This window comes from Typopeltis vanoorti, chromosome 10 (genome assembly GCF_054136105.1).
Source record: "Typopeltis vanoorti isolate ZY-2024b chromosome 10, IOZ_Tvanoo_1.0, whole genome shotgun sequence".
Taxonomy (NCBI): Eukaryota; Metazoa; Arthropoda; class Arachnida; order Uropygi; family Thelyphonidae; genus Typopeltis; species Typopeltis vanoorti.
This window is the reverse complement of record NC_143558.1, coordinates 75,465,754-75,487,041: the sequence shown is the minus strand read 5'-3', so window position 1 is coordinate 75,487,041 and position 21,288 is coordinate 75,465,754. Positions and strand designations below refer to the sequence as shown.

Here is a 21,288-nt window from a genome sequence, read left to right as displayed (position 1 = left end):
TGAACGTGATCATGCAGTCCTACCATGGGAGATTATACAGCATAAGGAATATCTGCCAAGAAGGGGTATATGTGGAACTACAAGGCAGATGATTATGACATGCTTAAGAAGAAGCTAAAATCTGTACCATGCAAAACACTGTAGGGTAAGGATGTTGGTAGTGCATGAGATATAGTTAAGGGTCATCCAGAGGAAGCAATATTAAATTGTATACCTAAGGTAAGGGAGGTTAATTAGATAGGAGTTAGATGGATGAGTAATATCATTAAGCATGAGCTGCAAAAGAAGAAAATGCTGTAGAGGGTATATAAAGAAAAAGGGAATTGAGAATGCCTGTGACTAGGTTCTTTAATTTAAGTCTCAGCTCTGGTAAAGTACCAAGGGAGTGGAAAGAAGGCAAAATAATTTCCTTGCATAAGTGAGATTCTAAGACTGCAGTAGCAAATTATAGAGCAATCAGTATCTCAGACATGGTGGTGAAATTACTAAAAAATTGTTCAAAAAGAGAATTCAAGAATGCATATATAAAAATATGATACTGTATGAAGGTCAACATGGCTTTGTGAAGGGTCGGTCATGCCTTAGTAATTTACTAACTTTTTATAATAGAGTAATAGCTGAGTTGGATAAAGGAAATGGCACCATGATTTTGCAAAGGCATTTGACAGAATACATGGATTGCAAAGGTAACCAAAAACAGCACATCAGATTATGTGGTTAACACACCAACAAGCAACGATACAGAGGTTATTCCCTTATATAATGCTTTAATAAGACCACACCTGGACTGTGGTGCACGGATCTGGATTCCTTGATTCCATGGGGGGGGATGAGAAAGTTGTCAAGAGGATCCAGAGGCAAGTGACAAAGATTATGAGACATGACACATTTAAATTATTAAAGGGTAATAATTCCACTAATTGATGTTGCTCTCAGTAGTTTTAAGGGGATGAATACAACCTTGCTAACTTAGTAACACTATCACCAAAACAGGTTTGCCTTATTTAAATGAAGAAAGATCACACTTCATCTCCTTCTCACCTCACTAATACTCCATACAAGATCAGATGTCATTCCTTGGACTGACTTACACCTCTAGCCTCTGCTAGCATATGCACATCATGTCCATAGTCTCCTTTGCCTCAAAAAAAAAAAAAAGATATCCTTTTTCTTACTACTAAAACTCCTAACACTGTATAAATTCAAAATCTGTCCTAAATTAGAATATTGTTCCCACACAAAAAACCTCTCTAAAAACATTTGATGCAGTCCAGACGAGGGAAGTTAATTGGTGACTCTTCTCTCACAGACTCTTTCCAGATCACTATTACACTTACACAGCCATGCTGTTTTCACTTTGTACCTTTTCTATAGATATTTTTATGTTCAGTGTACTGCTGAAATTGTCAATGCTAATCCTTTACTTTTCCTGATATCCATAAACACATCTGATTGCCAACACCATTTGTTGTCCAAGTTCCATGTGTACTGAACCAACTTCTCATCCTCTTCTTTCATACTTTCTACCTATGTTCTTGGAACTCTTGTTCCCCTGCAAAAGTTGCTAACTTTGGCAGCTAGAGAGATGCCAAAGCATGAATTGATTGACACTATAATTTGAAATCAACAGATAATGAAATGTCTATATTTTGTGCATTATCAGTTAATGTATCATCCATCAAGTAACATTTCACTGCATTAACCACCAAGCTAGCAATGATGGATGTAATATATCAACTATCCTAAACTTCATATCCATGTTTTGCATTATAGAAAAATTCATGATGGTCAGTAGAATGGTTATTGCATCTGAAATACCACATAAATTTTGTCAAATCCCAAAACGATTAAGTGGTTAAACTTTAATACATGTAAATGTTAACAAATTAATATAATTAATGTTATTAAGAAATATGTCAGATTCTTATCTCTAGTTTTATGTTATGAATATACATAAATATTTTATTTTCTTGTGTTATATATCTATCCATCTATTAAGTGCTCTTATATATAAACATGGAGTCTCCATAGCTCAGTTGGTCCTCTGGTTGGAAAGAGCTGGATTTGGTTTCCATCCATGAAGTGAGAAACCTTTATTCAGTCTGTTATGACTAAAGGTGAGTTAGTCAGTCTCAAACAAAGGTAGAGGGTTTTTCTGACCCAGAAACTCGGTCCTCCCAGAACAGACAAACTGGCCCCATGAACATGCACTGACTTACAGCCATGAATACTTATGACAATATGTGGAAGAGATAGGGTCTTCACCACCTGTTGTAACGTCCATACTTAGCCATGAGTCAAATCATGGTAGTCAACCTCCTAGATATGAGATGGCACTTGAATGGGAATATATAAACATGATGCGCGCACGCACACATCATGGCCTGGTTGGCCAAGTCATAAGCATATCCACTTCCCAACCAACAGACCAAGTTTGAATCCTACCATGAGCATGGATATTTTCTGATTGTCTTCAGGTCATAGATGAATGGAAGATTCGGAAGCTTAAAGTGGCTTGAAAAAGTTCCATGTTTAATTCCATTGTCTGTAAAGCAGACTTTTCAGATGCTTATCCCCACCTGCCTATCTAACATACAACTTGTCTAATACTAATGTCAAAAATCTTTCTGCAGATAGGATTCACATACATAAAAATCCTGAACATGAAAGTTGTAAAACTTGTAGCACATTAATGCTATGTATAGGTAAGGATTAGAGAAAAAGGAATTTGCTGATATTCTTTTTGAATAGCTGAAGCATGTGGTCACTGGAAAACATTGTCATGAAGACCGTTTTTTTCAGAGAACAGAATTCAGCGGGATTTTGCATTTGGACAATAATAGAATGTCAAAAGCTGCTATGCTTGTATTTTAACATGCTCAGTAGAAAGCAGAGGAATGATGGGTGCTAAGTAAAATAAAACAAAATATCTGTGAGATAGTGACTGAAGTGAGTCATTTAAAGAAGGACCATCAATTAGCTGAACTGCTCCTTCTGACGGTGCATCAAGAGTATATAGCGAGGTTTTTGGTGCACCCATTCCAAATGAGAGATCAATAAGTTTGAGCATGTTTGAAATTTGTTGATTTGTAGGAAGAAAGTACATTCATTTTTTATGCTTTATGTGCGTGCAAAGATGATTAAAGACTGTAATTGAAATATGAAAAGATCTACTTAACAGTACCTGATTTTTATAATTTTGTGTAGTTATTATAGTATACAATAATCTTTTGTTCTCAATATTAATACACTATTTTGACTGCTTGGATTAATTTCTACTAACAGTAGAATTATTGATGATTCTTATTATTAATACTAGTATCACTGCTTGAGCATCTCCAGTGACTCCACAGACTTACTGAAGAAAGCCCATGCTAACCATTATTCACATAATACCTGGCATACTTCTCCCTGAACCCATTCAATGATTCAGGCAACCCTTTCCAACCATTCATACTCGAAGAAAACCACATTCTTACACAATTTCTAGGATGACCTGTTATTCTGTCCATTCTTGTCATGCATTAAAAAACTTCGCATAATTCCTCTTGACACACATCTGCTTCTGTCATATCCTCCCTTTTAACTTATCAGCAAAACATTGTAACCCATGAACCTTTAATCTATCCTTGTGTGGAACATTCCACCGAACTGTTACCATCTTAGTCATCAACTCTAGATCATTCAAACTCTTTCATTTCTTCTTGAATGTTTGTTTATTACAGTCAGTTTATCTATGAAATCTGCTCAATTTTGATTCATTTTAAAACTTTCTTACATACTTCAATTTTATTCTCATTGTGTAGGCTTCTGTGGATAAAGGACATATTAAAATCACTATTTGCCAGTTTAAACCACTCACAAAGAAATTATGTTTTAATTAAAAAATTTTTTTTTTACTTCTTTGTGAGTGGTTTAATACCAGAAAATAGTGATTCTAATCAATTTTATTCTGCTCAAAACTAAGTGGTGATCACTTCCAATTTCAATCCCCTGTATACTTGCATCCAGAACCAGTGGGGAAAACTTAACCAACAATGAAATAGTCAGACTTATTTCTTGCATCTTCTTTCCATGTAAATTTGTGCACAGTCTTATGCTGGAACACAGTGCTAGTAATAACTAATCCATGTCCTGAACAAAAATACAGCAGGTACTTAATTCTTTTCTGTTCTTTTTTTTTTTTTCATCAGATACTTTGTTGCCTTGAAAAATTCCTGACTTCCTTAGTAGAACCTTTTGTGGGACCATAAGCACGCATAAGTTTCACTGTCCAGTTCTCCATTCTGATATTTGCCCATATCACTCTACTTGATACTGCCTGCCATTCAAGAAGATTATCCTCATATTTAGTGTTGAATACTACAGCTATTCCTTCTTTTCCCTGAATGTTATTACCTGAGATATGTCTTGTAGTTATTGCTTACAAAAATCTCACACGTTTTTGTCTTCTTTATTTCAGCAATGCCTATTATGTCAATCTTGTAGTTATCCAATTCATCTGCTAGTTCAAATTCTTTTCCAATAACGATGCCAATCTTGAACTCTGCTGATGCTGAGTTGAGATATGTTCTAGGATTTTTTCTAGTAGCTGACTTTTCACAATTCTGTTACCGATTGTGAAATAAGTCTTACTTTTTTTTTTCATTAGATTCTGTGCAAAGTATTCAAGACATGGTGCAAGCCCTGACTGACCACACTTATGGTGACAGATGTGTTTTTTTATGTTCTTCTAGGCAGATGTTAGATTTCCCAGTCTGACCATAATAAATAAGTTGTAGGAACAAGGAACTTTGTAAACACCTGGAACTGACAGAGGAGGTCGAGGATCCTTGGAAGAGTGGAGGGTAGCCAGCTTTAGATAAGATTTGAATGGCATGCAGAGTTTGGAGAACTGGATAATTTTTTTCTGAAGAAATATAGGAGTGATTAAACATGTTACTTAGTTATTATTTATATGTGCTACATATATTCCATTAAACAACATAATGAGTTCAAATCAGCACGTAGGTCTAAATAGTCGACAAAGAGTAACCAGTCTCTATGCCATAATGTGGCATCCCATACACCACTACTCAGACATTAAAAGCACTGATTTCAGGCAATCTTACAGCACTATGTGGTTATGGATGGTTAAACTATGGATAACATTTGTGGTTAGTGATAAACAGTCATTTATGAAAAAGAGAAAAGACTACAGGAGAATTTAGGGAGTCCTTGGCTACTCTGGTGGGTCTGAAGAAAGGAATGAATTCATCACTACAAGCAGTCAATGACCAGAGAGGAAATTAACAATTCGCAAAAGGTGCAAGATAGACCATATTGTGGTAATTTGGTAATATTTGTGCAAGATCCAATCAAATAGCTGTAAAATATCTGGAGCAACTGCACAAATTTCACCAAACTTTTCCACAGCTTGGAACCATAGGTGGGTGATGCTGACAAAGAGATCTGATGTAGGTAGCGAGCAGCTAACTCAATGCAGTGGTCATTCATTAAATAGTAGCTTTTAGTGGTGAAAGATTTTATTGCTGATGGCTTTCTCCATTTCTAGATTGCATAATAATTAAATATAATTATGCAATTCAGGAGGTTGATTACCATGAGCTTCCACCATGTATGGTTTTGTGCTTCTCTTACATTCTTCATGAGACAAAAAGTTCCAGTCCTTAATATTTCCCATCCAATCTGTTCTTTATCTTCCTCTTCTTCTTTTTACTCGTACTAACTACAGATCTATCTCATAGCAATCCAGCAGGCTTATATAAGTCCTTCCCATCAAATTTATTCATAGGTCTATATAAAGCACACTATTCCTTCTGCACATCCTATGCGCACTGTCTCATTTGCAAATAGCCTTTCCTTCTCAATTCGTCTCTATCATGGTAGAAGACTCACCATCTTTATTCATCTACTCTTCTTTTTGATTGCTCAAATAACTTTTTTCATATCTTTTCTAAATTCAATCCAATAACTCAAATAATTTTTCCAACTTTGCCAATTATGCCAACAAGTTTTGCCAACTGGGCTGTTTGGCTTCTTCATGGCATACAAACGGTAAAGACAACTCAAAGTTGCTAGTACACAGAACAAACGCATAAAATATAACAAAATTAAAAAGACGCGTAATATCATGTGCATGGAGCATGTTTCATTAGTTATTGTTGTGTGTGCACGCTCTGTAGTTTGCAGCAAAATTAAATTCTGGCAAGCTTAGCGATCTTATTAAGGTTTTCCATATGTCAGGCAGGATCATTTCTTGATTTCTGTTTAGGCTGCTTTCAGAATGGAGAACCACTGGCTTCTTTGAAATTGTGACACTGGAAATTTTCTTCTAGATAAGGCATGGAACTTTTGTCCCATTCAATGGTGTGGCTTGTGTTGAAGAAGTGGAGGGCTAATCCGGAACTATCTATTCTGTTGTTTTTAACATCCCCTACATGTCATTTTTTTTCTTATTTCAAGACTTCTTGATGTCTGACCTATGTAGTTTAGACCACAAGAGCAAGGGAGGTTGTATACTCCAGCGTATTTGAAGAAGGCATTGCTGTCTTTTGGTGATCTTAATATGTTTCAGATCGTCTTGATGGGTTTGAAAGTTATTCTAATTTCAAAAGGTTTGAAGAGTGTTGCAATCTTTTTTGACACTGATCCTGCATAAGGGATGGTAATTGAGGATTTATATTGAGTCTTGGCAGATTGTTGTTGTGTGGGGTTGCTATGAAGAATCTTTTTAATTAAATTTCTTGGATAGCTGTTGTTTACCAGGGTCTGTGATATATGCGTTAATTCGTCCTGGAGGTCTTTTTCTTCTGATATGATGCTGGAGGCTCTATTTTGAGCATGTGTATGATGTTAAGTTTTTGAGAAATGTGGTGAGTAGACGAAAAGTGAAGATAACGTCCAGTATGGGTTGGTTTAACAGTAGACTTTAAGGCTGATACGTCCATCTGCTTTTTTGATTAGGGTATCTAAAAATGGTAGTTGTCTATCCTTCTCAAGTTCCAAAGTGAATTTGATTTTCTGATGGAAGGAATTTATCTTTGGTAGAAAGTCAAAAAGTGCTGTTTTAGTGTTTCTCCAAATTATAAAAATGTCATCAACATACCTCCACCATATTAATGGCTTAGGGTCTAATTGGGAAAGGATGTCAAATTCTAGTTTCTCCATGAATAGATCTGTGCATGGAGGAGATAGGGGACTGCCCATAGCCAAACCAGTTAGTTATTCATAGATAGTGCCATTCCATTTAAAGAAGATAGATTTCAGGCAATGACTGAAGAGGTTAGCAGTATTTTGAGGATACAGATTGTGCAAAATATTGATAACCTCTATCGGGATGTTGGTGAATAAAGATAACAGGTCCAGGCTGGCAAGAATATCTGTTTCAAAAAGAGATGTTTGTCAATTTAGCAATGAAGTACTTTGAATTCTTTATGTAAGTATCAGAGTTTCGAATATGATCTTTTAGGAGACGGGCAAGGTGTTTAGACAACAGGTAGGTTGGAGAATTTCTTCCATCTACTATGGGGTGTAGAGGAACTCCACTTTTGTGAACTTTAGGAGAACTGTATAATCTCAGTGTCACTGGGTGCAATGACTTCAATCTCTATTGTAGATCTGTAGACCAACTATTCATATTATGTAATAAATTATTAGTGGCCTCGTGGTTTTCCATGTAGAGTCTGAATCTAATATCTGATAAGTTGGTGTTATATTTTGGTTTGGAGGGCTTGACAATGAAAGGATAATGGCGCTCTTTAATCTAAGATCATTGGCTATTGTTTCAGACAAAGACGAGAGTGCTGTCTCTATGTTGGAAATAATGTTGACCTTTGGAATTTATCATTAAATTCATTGGTCAATAAAAAACCCAGTGTAATCTTATTCTAAAATTAAGTTAGTGGCCAAAAAAATATACTCACAAAGCCTGTTTTATGTTTAGAAACATGGTCTCAATACCAAAAATTAAATAAGGGTTATCCCTTATATCCAGTATTTGAACAATGGCTGTAATTTTCTTTCCACAAGACATCTGCCTTTGTGTAGGATTTCAGTCTTCTTCCAGCAACCTTGGTGTGCGGAAATGACTGCATGTCCTAAGAAGTCAATTCTTCATGATAAACTGCTATAAATCTTCTTCCTGAATGATAAAAGCAAAACGCAACGGATAATACATTATGCTGGTGGAGGTAGCTTATCCTTTGTTGATTGCAATTTCTTCAGTGAATGGTGGTGGAGTGGCTCCATATTTATCATAACCATGAAATGATCACTGAAACTGCTAGATCAAAAAATGGATTATATGCATAATTTCTTCATGTAAAAGAGAGAACCCATACTTGTAATGCTGGCTTTCTTATTGGGTTGATGAAAACAGTAAATGTATACACTCTCGTATGTGTGTGTATGTTCTTTCTGGTAAACAAAAATTAGAGACTTCTGTTTAAGGGCATGAAATGTGGTCTAAGAAAAGAGAATTATTTTAATTTCATGATTTTTTTTTCTTGTGTGACACCCACTCATGAAAGGTTGTAAACCTACAATACATTAGTAACCATGAATTGGCTAAGGATTTTTTCCTATTTTCATTAATTTTATAATTTTTTTTTGTATTTCAGGAATTCTGTTCTAGAGAAAAATATGGATTTTATTTCAAACTACTTCTGACTTCCAATAGGCAATGATCTTATACTGAAACTGTAATGAAACTCATCTGTCACCTAAAGTAAACCCTAGGTTTGGATGAATAGCATTGATCTTGGTTACAAATTATGGGGCTCTATCAAGAAAATCTTGCCACACTTTAAAAAAACATCATTTACAAGTTAAAACCACAATGAATGGGTCCCACGTGACACTGATGTGTGTGATGTGGGACACACATGACACACATCAGTGTGTGGGAACCATATGACACTGATGTGTGTCATGTAGGAAGCACTTTTCAAAATTCTTCATCAAATACTTTGATAATGTGGGAGAGAATAGACATTGATTTCCTTCAGTTTGTTTATACAGTTTATTTTGATATTTAAACTAAGCAGGTTTTAAAAAAGAAAAAACAAATAGCTTGAATTATCATATGGCTAATATTAATCAATCACATGATATAGAAAGCTAATTTAATGCTTAGTGATTTTTTTCACCAATGATTTTATCATTGATTACCATACATAGTAGGATGACTGGTGATAAAATAAGTGCCTCCCACAGTATATTACTGTATGCTATGGGTTTAAAACATTTCATGGGTATGATTATGAGTTAAAAATAAATAAATAAAAATGCAATTTAATAAGAGCAACTAAAACCAATAATATTCACAACATATGCTGAAATGGTGATTCTCAATCATATGATCTGCTGTTTACTTTATGTGACTTGATTAATTTTTAACTTAAGTGTAGACTTAAATATCAGGAAATTTAAATATAATATGTAATTTACCTTATTTGGAAATAAACTGGTAGATTCCATTTTTCCATAAAAGAAATATATAATGCATGCTTTCTCAACTGCTGAACACTACTTTCTGTTATGCAATGGAATTCAAAGCAGGTTAAAAAATCTACTGTTGCTGAATAATGTTTATGAAAAAGATTTGGATTTCCAGGAGCAAAAATTGAAGGTCTAATGTTTTCTAGTGCTGACACTATTTCAGGCCAAAGAGCATTTACTAAGAAATCATAACCCTTAATTACTTCAATATTTCTGAAAAAGAATAAATAAATAAAATAGTGTAATACTTTAGTAAAAAAAACTTATTAAAAACAGCATGTCATTAAATATTACTTCAAAAAAGATTGCATGCTTCTTTTAATCCTTTAAGTATGAGCAAACAAAAGTTTGTACATAAAGTATCTTCATGACTAGGCTACTTTCATCCAAAAGTTGTGGACTTTGCATCAAATTATCTCAGTATCCCATAATGCACAGCACAAACTCCATCAAAGTGCATAATTTGATGAAATATGGAAAAGGTCAAAACTAGGTTTTTTGAACATGCTCAGAAAGTTAATTATGTTTTTCTGCTATGTGGCAAGCAAAAGAAAAAATAATTATGGCAGGTTGATGCTGGTGGATAGCATCTGTATATCAACTGTGATCAAAGTGTTGGAAAAATTGGTTAGAAATAGAATACAGGATTGGGTTGATTAACATAAGATGCTTTTTGATGGTCAGTATGGGTTTGTGAAGGGCAAGTCTTGTTTTAGCAATCTGTTTATGTTTTATGATAAGGTGACAAATGTGTTGGATAAGGGAGAATCATATAGAGTGATATTCTTGGAAACTTTGCTAAAACATTCAATAGATTACCACATAAGTTGGTGCACAGGCTGCAGAGGATAGGAATAGATAGTATGTTGGTTAGATGGATTGCAGATTGGCTCTCCAAACAGTACCAGCAAGTTGTGTATGATGGAGCTGTCTCAGAAAAGAAAGGTGATTAGTGGCATGCCTCAGGGTTATTTTCTTGGGTCCCTATTGTTTAACTTGTTTGTTTCATGTGGATTGACTGGGGGATCATCACATGTTTGCCTATGCAAATAAGTGGGGTTGCAATTTTCATATTAATAAATGAAAGGTGCTACACATTTTGGGATACAGAGATAGACTACATACTGTAATGGTGGAACTGAACAGAAATGGATGAAATTAATGATTTTGGAGTGACAGTAGACAGAAGTTCCAAGGACTGCACATCGTATTGCTGCTATGATAAAAAAGTACATTGACATGTAGGAATAAGGTGGTGGTGGAGCATCTATAAAAGGCACTGGTTAGACCATATAGACTATTGTGCTCAGATTTGATCATCTAGTTGAAACACTAGAGAGGGTCCAAAGAAAAATAACCAAAGTGATATCAGGACTCTGGAGCATTAGTTATGCATTTGACAGAATGTGGATTACAGAGGTTGGTGGATAGGAGGAAAAGCAGAAATATGACCGAGACCTTCGACCTTCAAGTTAGTTAAGGGATTCTATCAGATTAATACAGAATAAATTATAAAAAGAGTGGATGTTAAGATGAGAAGAATGAGAAGTCATCCCTGGAAGTTGTATAGAGATGTGGTGAAGAAGGGTGCGAGGAGTAATTTTTTTTTCATGTGGAGAGTTGCGAGTGGAATGCATTGCCCGAGTACGTTGTGAATGCAGGTAGTGTATATAACTGGAAAGCTAATTATAATACATTCTGCTGGTTGAGTGGGCCTCCCCATGATGAGTGCTGACTCCATGAAGGTTACCAAATAATAATATTTCACAAGAAATTACTATACTTTGTTTAATACTTTACCAAAGTGTGGACAAACAAACGTTTGCCTGTTAAGTATTTTCATGACTTCAAGAATTGCTTCAGTATCTCACACACAAATAAGTGTCCAAATTTGTTGTTTTAAGGATACTTGCGACATAAGACTGACGATGGTCTGCTATTTCCAGACCGAAATATTTGGTTAAATAAATATCTTTCTTGTGATTACGTGATTATATCATTAAGTGTCCAAATGTTGTCCACATACACATCTGAAAAAGGGTGTGGCATGCTTTATAGGATGTGGAATCAATTTGATGTGAAGTCTACAACCTCTATGCACAAGTAGCCTAGACATGAAGATACTGTAACTTTTTTTTTGTTTGATCATGCTTGGTTAAAGGATTAAAATAATATGATTTCTTGCAAAGTATAATTAACCTTTGACCAAGTAAAAAATGCTACAGCATTCATATAAAGGTCTATTATTTATTCATAACTTAATTGCCTTCAACAGGATAGTTGTGACTAACTAAGCTACAAATTTAAGGAACAATTGTAAGGTATAAATTTATATATAAACTTTAAACCAAATGCTAAAATGTCATGACAGGAGTTCTGCAAATTTTGTTGCATGTTAAAAGAGAATACAACTGAGAAATTTAACATTTAAAATTGTGCCATTATTTATATAATTCTTGATTTGACAAAAATTTTTTTATTTTATTTTGTGTGCAAACTATAGAAAATGTAAGATCATATATAAATCAAGGGTCTTAAACCTTTCAGACAGTGCAGGCCGCATTAAAAATTTCAATGAAGCCCGCAGGCCACTAAGCTATACTACGGTATTTAGAATTGTAAGATGCTTTCCAGATTCACAAGGAACGCTGTGCATTTGATACTTTACATAAAATCCTATAAAAATAAACAAACTCAGCTTTAAGAGAGTAGGTAGGAGTCAGGTTCATGATAAGTAAATACAATCAATACTTGAAAAAAAGATAATTTAATGAAGAAAACATTAATTTTTTAAAATGTCAATGAGCAACTTGGCAATGTTTTTACTTGACCAGCATTGATGTTGGCATCAATGTTGGAAGTCGCTATGCGCAGAGTATTCTGGAGATGCTGGTCCATAATCTGAGTTCTTGTCTTAGACTTCACATGCTTCATTCTGGAGAAGAACTGCTCACATAAGTATGTGCTTCCCAATACGGCACACATATTCAAAGCATGCTGCCAAAGATTAGGGAATGCATCCTCAGAAATGTAATCTTTGTAAAATGTAAGCAAGGGCACATTGAATAATTTTTCTCTCAAAGAAGAGTTGTTTTGGAGTTCAAGCAGCTTCATTTGTACTGAGCCTGGCATTTCGGCAGCATTAATGCTCAATGGCATTGAAAATAAATCTAAAGAAGACTGTTGGTTACGAAAATCACTAAATCTATCTTCAAACTCACTTCGCAACACGGCTAATTTTGTAGCGTATTCATCAAGGGATGAACCGTTGGACTCAGCGAGAAGCTGAAAATGAGTGAAGTATTTTTTTGTGAGTTGTGCCTCCCAAAGTTTGAGCTTGGCCACAAAAGCTTTAATGCGATCAAACAGAGTGTGCACCAGTTGATCTTTGAATTGTAGCCGCGTATTTAGGTCATTCACATGCAACAAGATGTCGATCACAAAGGCAAAGTTTGTCATCCACTTTGGATCATTAAATTCCGCAATCGGATTCCCCCCATGGTTGGCATGAACTGCTGTATTTTGCTGCTTACGTCAAAGACTCTTTTAAGAACCTTCCCTCTGCTCAACAAATGCACATCACTATAATAAATCACATAGCCGTGATCTGCTTCGCACCCTTGGGTCAAAAACTCTTGGAATTGAAGATGATTCAATCTTCTTCCCTAATAATGTTGACGACAGTCACAATAACTTTCATGACATTTCAAATCCAATAGTTTTCGTGCACAAATTAATTCTCCTGGTGGATTAAACAGTGGTAATGGACAAAATCTTTTCCTTCTAGGTCCGGTTCTTTCCGTAGCAGCACAACAAACCCTTTGTTCTTTCCCACCACAGCAGGGGCACCATCAGTTACCACACCCTCAAGGTTAGTTAAGCTGAGGTTGAAAGGCTGGAGCGTTTTCTTGGCAGCTTCAAGAATATCAGTGCCTTTTATTGTTTCCTTCATAGGTACAAGCACTAGCAGTTCTTCTGTCACACCGAATTGTTGATCAATGCCACAGACAAAGATAGCCAGTTGTGCTGTATCCTTCACATCTGTGCTCTCATCTAAAGCAAGTGAATATGATGTAAATTCGGACAGCCGTTTTTTTTAAAAGTTCCTTCAATGTCATTGGCAAGCTCTTCGACATGTCGTGCTACAGTTACCCCAGACAAACTCGGTTTTTTAAACCCTTCCTTATTATTTGGGCACAAAATATTCCCAGCAGCGATGAGACACTCTTTCACAAACTCACTGTCCAAGAAGATTTTTGATTTTTCAGCAATTTTTTCAGCTATTACATAACTTACTTTGATGCATGCTTTGGTCTCTTCCCTCTGCCTTTTAAATGTACCCTGCTTGCATTTTAAATCAATTTGGAGACTGTTCACTTTGTCCACACGAAGCTGCTCTTGAAAGTGATCGAAATTGGATGCACGCTTTGTCTCATAGTGTCATTTTATATTGTATTCTTTTGATACTGACACTGACTCACGACAAATTAAACACACTGGCTTATCGTTGATCAGCACAAAAAAGTACAAATTGGTCCACTTTTCATTAAAAACCCGACAAGAATCACTTGATTTATGCTTTTTACTCATAGATGCCATAGTGATATGAGTTGTACTGCAGGCTTCATTGAAATTATTTTGTTATTTAATTGTGTTTTAATGTTAAGTAGTTATTTTTCCAAATGGCCAATGGGCCACGGCAAAGAGCTCTGCAGGCCATGAGTTGAAGACCCATGATATAAATGATTAAAAGCATACATTTAAAGAAATAGACCTTAAAAGAATACAGATTAAAAGCATACATTAAGAGACTAAAATGCCACTTGTATAAAATATTACACAAAACCATAAAATGTCAAATTTCACTCATCCAGTGATTAATATACTTTAAAGATGTTTCGTTACACTGCATTAAATCTTCTCGAGTACATATATTATTAATGTCTATTAAGCAGCATTGCAGAAGATGATCCATGGTTTGTGTTTCATCACATGAGCAGCTGTCATTATCTGTGTAGCCCCCCATCTGGCCATATTCTGCTTTGATCTGCCCATTCTGGAACAAAGTCTATTCAATGCCTTCCATCTTTGCCAGTCTAGATGTAATAAGGATGGAAGAGATTCGCTGAAGTTCAGAGCCTCTGGAGATTGTTCTTGCCACATTGTTGACCTTGTGGCTTTTATGGAATCAACGGTTCCACTGAGTGAATAAAACTTTTCCTTGAGTTTAGCCTCCTATTTACTGCAACATGTCCATACAAAGGATGCTGTCCATCATTTAGTTGTTTCTGCTCATATCTACTCTGTGTTATTCTTCTGATATGACAAGGTGCAATACCAGACAATTTTTGAAGGTTTAAGGCAGCCGGTAATGTGCTGACACGTTTCATTAAGAACCGTGTCAATAATTTTGATATGCGATGATTTCCCCTAAACAGGGCTAGCATACTCAGCTGTCGAAAAGCAAAGTGTGTGCAGTACTTGTGGACTTGTGCCCCACTGAGATTATGTTAATTGGTGCACGATATTATTATGTTGCTGAATTTTTGGCTCCTGTCTTCTGTATGTGTTGCTTATAATTTAAGGTCCTATCTGGTCGTTAGTGTATATATTAAAGAGGGGAGAGAGCACACTTCCCTGAGGTAGACCATTTTTCTGGATACGCCATCTGCTCTTTTTTCCTTGAAAATCAACAAAGAATCTCCTGCTGAATAGCAGTGATCTGAATACCTCCACTAACCAATAATTGTTTGTCATGCTATAAATTTTGACTAAAAGCTTACTAAGATTTAGTGTGTGTCCTATGCTGCTGTCAAATCTATAAATACAGCTCCTGTTGCTAATGCCCTTTCAAATCCATCCTCAATAAACTGTGTTAAGTTTAATACTTGTCTAGTGCATGATCTTCCTGGTCTAAATCCTGCCTGTTCTTTTATCAGCACTTTCTCTATTTCTGGGCTCAGTCTGTCCAAGATTAACTTCTCATACAGCTTCAGCATTGTGCATAGGAGAGCTATAGGCCTGTAGCTTTTTGGATCCTCAGCAGGTTTACCAGGTTTCAGGATAGGTATTACTTTTGTTTGTCTCCATATGCTGGGTATTTTAGCCAATTTTCAACAAAAGTTGAAAAATTCTAACTACTACTCCTTTGTCTTTTCTCCCAGATTCCTTAGGGTCTCATTTCTAATATCATCTATAGTGGTGGCTTTTCTTGGTTTTAATTTAAGGCATTTTTAAAGTCCTCTTTAGTAAATGGTGATTTGAAGAGATTATTTTCTGAATTCCTAACTTTTTTAATGTATTCTTTAGGTATTTTTTCTTCGAAACTCTGTTTACCATTCAGAGATAGCCGAATTGCAATTTGATTTGCATTTATATCAACTGCGGTTGCTGCTGTTGTGGGGGTCACCAGATAATTTTTCGAGTAAGAGCCAGGCTTTCCTGCTACTGTGTTTCATATCTAAGCTTTTAATTTTCTCTGCCCATTGTTGACTTCTTTTTTCAGACAGTGCTGCTATAAGTTCCTCTTCTGCATCAATTGTTTCTATGAAAATGGATCTTTATCATATAAGTCACAATACCTTTCGTATATTTCCACATTGTGTTCTGTAAAACCTGGAATATAACATGTTCTACAACCTCTTGGGATGTGCCTGGTAGCAGACCACCTATTAGCTTTGATGAACTTTCCATAATTTTTTATTGTGGGTGAAATGTTGGACATGCTTATGTCTAATTCTCTGGAGAACTGTTCCCAGTTAGCTTTTTTAAAATTAAAGCATCTTCTAAGTGAGATCTTAAGTTGGACTGGTGGGAAAAACTGCAGCATTATTGTTCTATGTCGTGAACTTGGGATTGGTGCAAATACCTGTTTAGCGCACAGATTAGCTATTCTATTACCAACAAATTCAAGGTCTGGGTTATATCCTCTTTTCCATCTTCTACTGTTAAATGATGACTGCTGTTTAGTATCGTGTATAAGACTCATTTGATTACTCTCAGCCCACTGTTAGACTAATTCTCCATCCTGATTTGTTTCACTATAACCCCACTGTGTGCTATGACTATTAAAGTCGCTTATAATAATAGCAGGTTTCCTTTGTGTCAAATACAGGTAATACTCATATAATGCAGATGTTAAGTTCCACAGAAATGCCACATTATATAAATCACATTATTTGAGACACATAGAAAAAGATCACATAGAAAAAGTAGGGTTATGTTCTTAAATCGGTTTTTTTTTTACTTTTTTTTAATTATATAAACAACGACATATCCAAAGAAAAAATATTTTTTATTTAATCCAAGTAATTCATGTAAGTTAAGAAAACATAAAACTATGAAACAAATACATAGTATAAGCTTATAAAAATACAAATTGTATGTAAACTTCATTGACATAATGCATAAATGTTTTAGGCAAAATAAAATGAAGTGCATATTTTAATCATCATCACTGTCTTCAAAAATAACATTTCGTAGATGGTCTTTATTTACTAGTGGTCAGACATCATCATCACTTGAATAATACTCATTGCATACTTCTGTGGGTTTAGTTATCAAAAAGTCAGTAATAAGATAAGACCTTGCTTACCACTATACTGCAATTTTTTTAATAAGTTCATAATATGGAGCTAAACAAATATCCAATTGTTTCATGAATTTTACGGAGCACTCCATTGAGGGATCATTATCCGTAAAATAACTTCCTTTCTTGCTAAGTCGAATCCTCCTGCTAATTTCTTTAAACTGAATTCTTTAACAGATTCATCACAATCAGAATCTTCAGCAGAATTTTCCCCGCCATTTGGTTCGACATCATCTATTAAATGTATCAGTTTCTCCTCATTTAAATCTATTTCCCTCATCAATTAATTCACTAATTTCGTTTTCAATCATATCGCAAAAGTCCTCTTTGGTGATATGGTTGAAAGTGGCCATTACTATAAAAATAAAATTTTTACATGAAAAAGTATTACATATTGTATGTAACTCACCAGAAAATAAAGTGCTCAGCTTGAGATTAACACACTTATGATTTTTAATGAGCTTTCCTGGCAGAAAACAAAGACACTTTTCAACAATAAAAACTTTATACAGTAAAGAATTGATATACATGCGTGCTAAAGGGTATTTCCCCTAATATAATTTCGCTACTTATAACTACATGCGCGATATGGGCAGATGCAAATTTAATGAAGATAAAATTTGATTTTTAAGTTGTGCAGTGAAAAATATATAAAAAAGATAAAGGGTTACTACATTTTGTAGAATTTGTTATATCAAAACTGCATTGCATAAGTACTGCATTGAACAAGGGTTACTACAATTTGTAGACCGCGTTATATCGAAACCATGTTGTATAAGTACCGTGTTATACGAAGGTTACCTGTACTGGGAAATTTCAAAAGCAAAGGTTATACTAGGTGGTTTATATACTGAAAAAATACTGATGTTATTCAGATCTATTCCAAGGATTTCTATGTTATTTTGGCTTGTGGTTAGGCATCCTGTAACCTGAATTTCCTGCTGAGCAAAAATAACACTTCCAAATTTTTCATGTAGTATTTCTTTAATGAGCTTCATTCCTAGGTCTGCCTTGTTGAGGTCCTCTGTGTGTCTCCTGTAGATATAAAATATCACATTTTTGCAATAAGATCTTCTTTTGCAGAGGAGAGGCCCTCTATGTTGTGTGAGATGATTGTCAGGGCCGGTTCCCATAAGGGCCATTCAGTTTTAGTCATTGGCTCTGATAAAGGGGATGCTAGTAACACTACAAAACTGTAGAAACCTATAGAAGAGTGTACTGTAGATCGCTGGCAGCAGAATTTGTGGCTTGTAAACAGGCCGACAGGGGGTCGCAATGTGAATGCTTCTGTTATGATCCCCATTTTCTAAGTAGTCCACACTAAGGCAACTCGTGAATGCTGATGAATGTATTCCCGTAAGCTCTCTGGTCAACTTATTTTTGCAGAACTTTCATAGTTTCTACATTTGGCTTTGAAATAATGCTCGAACTAATATCCACTTTACTCATAATTTTGCATTGCCAAACTGAAGCCTTTTGGCTCTTTATTTTAGTAAATAAATAAAGAGTTTAATAAACAAGTAAGCAATTAAAATATGACAAGTTTATACGTCATAAGACTTACATCATCAAGGGTAGTAGAACGTATGTTTTACACAACAAAAGCCTGTTAACAATTAATTATGCATATTAGATGTTTTTGATAACTTCACAACTGTTAAATATAATTAATAAACCAGAATATTAATGGCAAATTCATTATCGTATGTGTTGGAATATTGCTAGTTGTTGCTATTATGTTCTGTGCTATCACACATGCTATATCCTACTTTTGTGGCAGTTTAAATTTTTGATGAAAGTAGACGATACTTGATGTAAAATTAAACCTTGATTTTTATTGCATTGTGTAAGGGATCCTAAGCATTTGCAAAGATTCTTTAAATCTTCTTGTAAAGCAGTTATGATCAATATGTGACATTTTTGTTGCCAGAGTACTTGATGGCAAGTAGTGGTTGTGTGTAATGCCAGGCCAGATTTATGTCCTCTTATGTGTTCAGACATTCAAATGTCTCCTGACCTTCCTGTCTGGCCTACATAACAAATGCCACAAGAGCAATGAATCTCATAGACATCTGGTTTTTTCATGGGATGATGTGGAGGTTTTGGTAGATGTAGGAATCTTGATATTTTTTGTAAAGGTAAAAAAGCCACTTTTATGTTGTGCTCACAGAGCAATGCAGTCAGCCTGTCTGTGATGTTCTGTAAGGCAATGTGATTGCATTCTTGTAATCTTGTTTAAGCAAGGGATTTGCAGGAGATGTATTAAGAATTTCTCTGATCGTCTTGAATTCAAAACCATGAAGTGCGAGGTTCTGTTTCAGGTAGTGCAGTTCTACATTCTTTTTAATTGATGTGCTTGATATATTGTATGCCCTGTCTTGTAAAGTTTCTGTATTTTTTATTTCTACTTGCAGCTCGAACTTTTTAGAACTTAATATGAAGCCTGGTATCTGAGTACCAATGGCTCAAAACAGCTGACAAACCTAATCAATGCAGCAAGAAAAGGCAAATATAATGGCTTCTGGGCAGAGTTGATGTAATTGAATTAGTGCGAGCAATGGCAATTCCCATTCCGAAGGTTATGTTCTTATCAGTCTGGTAAAATTACATACCTTTCTTTTTAATGTGATAAAATTGCTGTTTAATTTTATAGGGAACATTAAAAAAAACATTACAGCATAAAAATCAGAAAAATATTGCACTTATTTCTAGGGATGTGCTGAATAATTGGCCAAAGCAGAAAAATTCCTGTTACATGAATCATAACAAATCCAATAAATATGGAAAAGCCTCCCCCTTATCTTGCACAACTGTTCAAACAGAAGGTTTCCGTTTTTCACTTATTCCACAGTACAATTCCCGAGAAAATTTCTTTCGGCTCTATATACCAGCTTATTCAATGTAAGCTTTTCTGTTTTTTTTTACCCCAGAAGTCAGAAATATTTATGAAGAAACCAAATGTATGCTATTCCAAATAAATGCTTTAAAAAAATCATTTTCCTATATCGTAATTTATCGCAATTCATTTTGATTATTAAATCCATAATTATTGATATTTCACAATTTAAAATAAGTTTCATTAATATTTTGCAATTTGAAGAAATAAGTGCAAATAAGTTCCTGATTTTTATGCTGTATTGTATTTTAAATACAATGTTCTCTATGAAATTAAATAATTGTTTTATTATATCAAAAAAAGGAGGATATTATGGATTAATCTATATTTTATAGCCAAATGTAGAAACAACGTGATGTTTCAAATACAAAAGAACAAGATCAGAATTGGAGTTGCCTTGGCTTGCACTATCTAAACAACATGAACTCTGCTTACAACCTGTATATTTGTCTTTTATTAATGCATTGAGTAAGTTTCAGGGTAGTGACACCAAACTTCATACTGACCAAGTTGAAAAAAAATTTGAGTAAAGTGCATTTGGGTAAGGGATTACCTCTCCAAAATCTCTTAGTGACCTACAAGGTCACTCTAAATCTTATTGAGCAACCCAAAATCACTACTAAACTAATCAAACTCATCAGTGGCTCCACTAGTGACATAAAATGCAATCCTGTACTTAACATATGTCAGAAAGTTAAATTCATCATAAGTAGGTGCATATTAAAATATTAAACCATAGAGCTATGAAGCTTATATTTATCCTACATAAGATACTACAATACTACATATACATCTATAATTTCATAATCAAGAAGATTAGCTGTAGATTGCGAGTGGCAGAATCCATACTGCTGGTCACTAATTAGTTGATATGACTAGGTGGTTCAAGAGTTGGTTGTTGATTACCTTCTCCATAATTTTAGAGAGAACAGAAGGAGAGCAATTGGATGGTAGTTCTTTGGTTCACTTTTATCACCTTTCTTTGGGATTTGACTGGTTTGCTTCCATGTTTCAGGGTTGATGCCAGTTGAACAGGATAGATTAAAGAGGCAATACAGAAGAGTTGTTAGTTCTGGGGCACAATTTTTTACCATCTGGTCCTGATGGTATCCCACCTATTGTGGGATACCATCAGAACCATATGCTTTGTGTTCAGGTTATTGAGGATTCTTCAGATTTCTTTTTGTCAGAAGACTATGGGCAACATGAAGGGAGCCATTCTTGGTAGTGTGGAGGGCATTTTGTCCAGGTCATCAATGCAGGAATCTGAAGAGAAGAATGATGCCAGTAAGTTGGCCTTGTC

At 35.0% G+C, this 21,288-nt stretch overlaps 1 protein-coding gene across 3 annotated transcripts in view; it reads right to left on the bottom strand.

Moving 5' to 3' along the window:
- Positions 1-21,288, bottom strand: part of Cog2 (conserved oligomeric Golgi complex subunit 2) — a 437,003-nt gene that overhangs the window by 175,362 nt on the left and 240,353 nt on the right. For all 3 annotated transcript variants that reach the window (XM_090399142.1, XM_090399141.1, XM_090399143.1), the window contains exon 9: positions 9,451-9,714. In XM_090399142.1, coding sequence (XP_090255268.1) covers positions 9,451-9,714 — 264 coding nt within the window. The remainder of the gene's footprint in view (positions 1-9,450; positions 9,715-21,288) is intronic.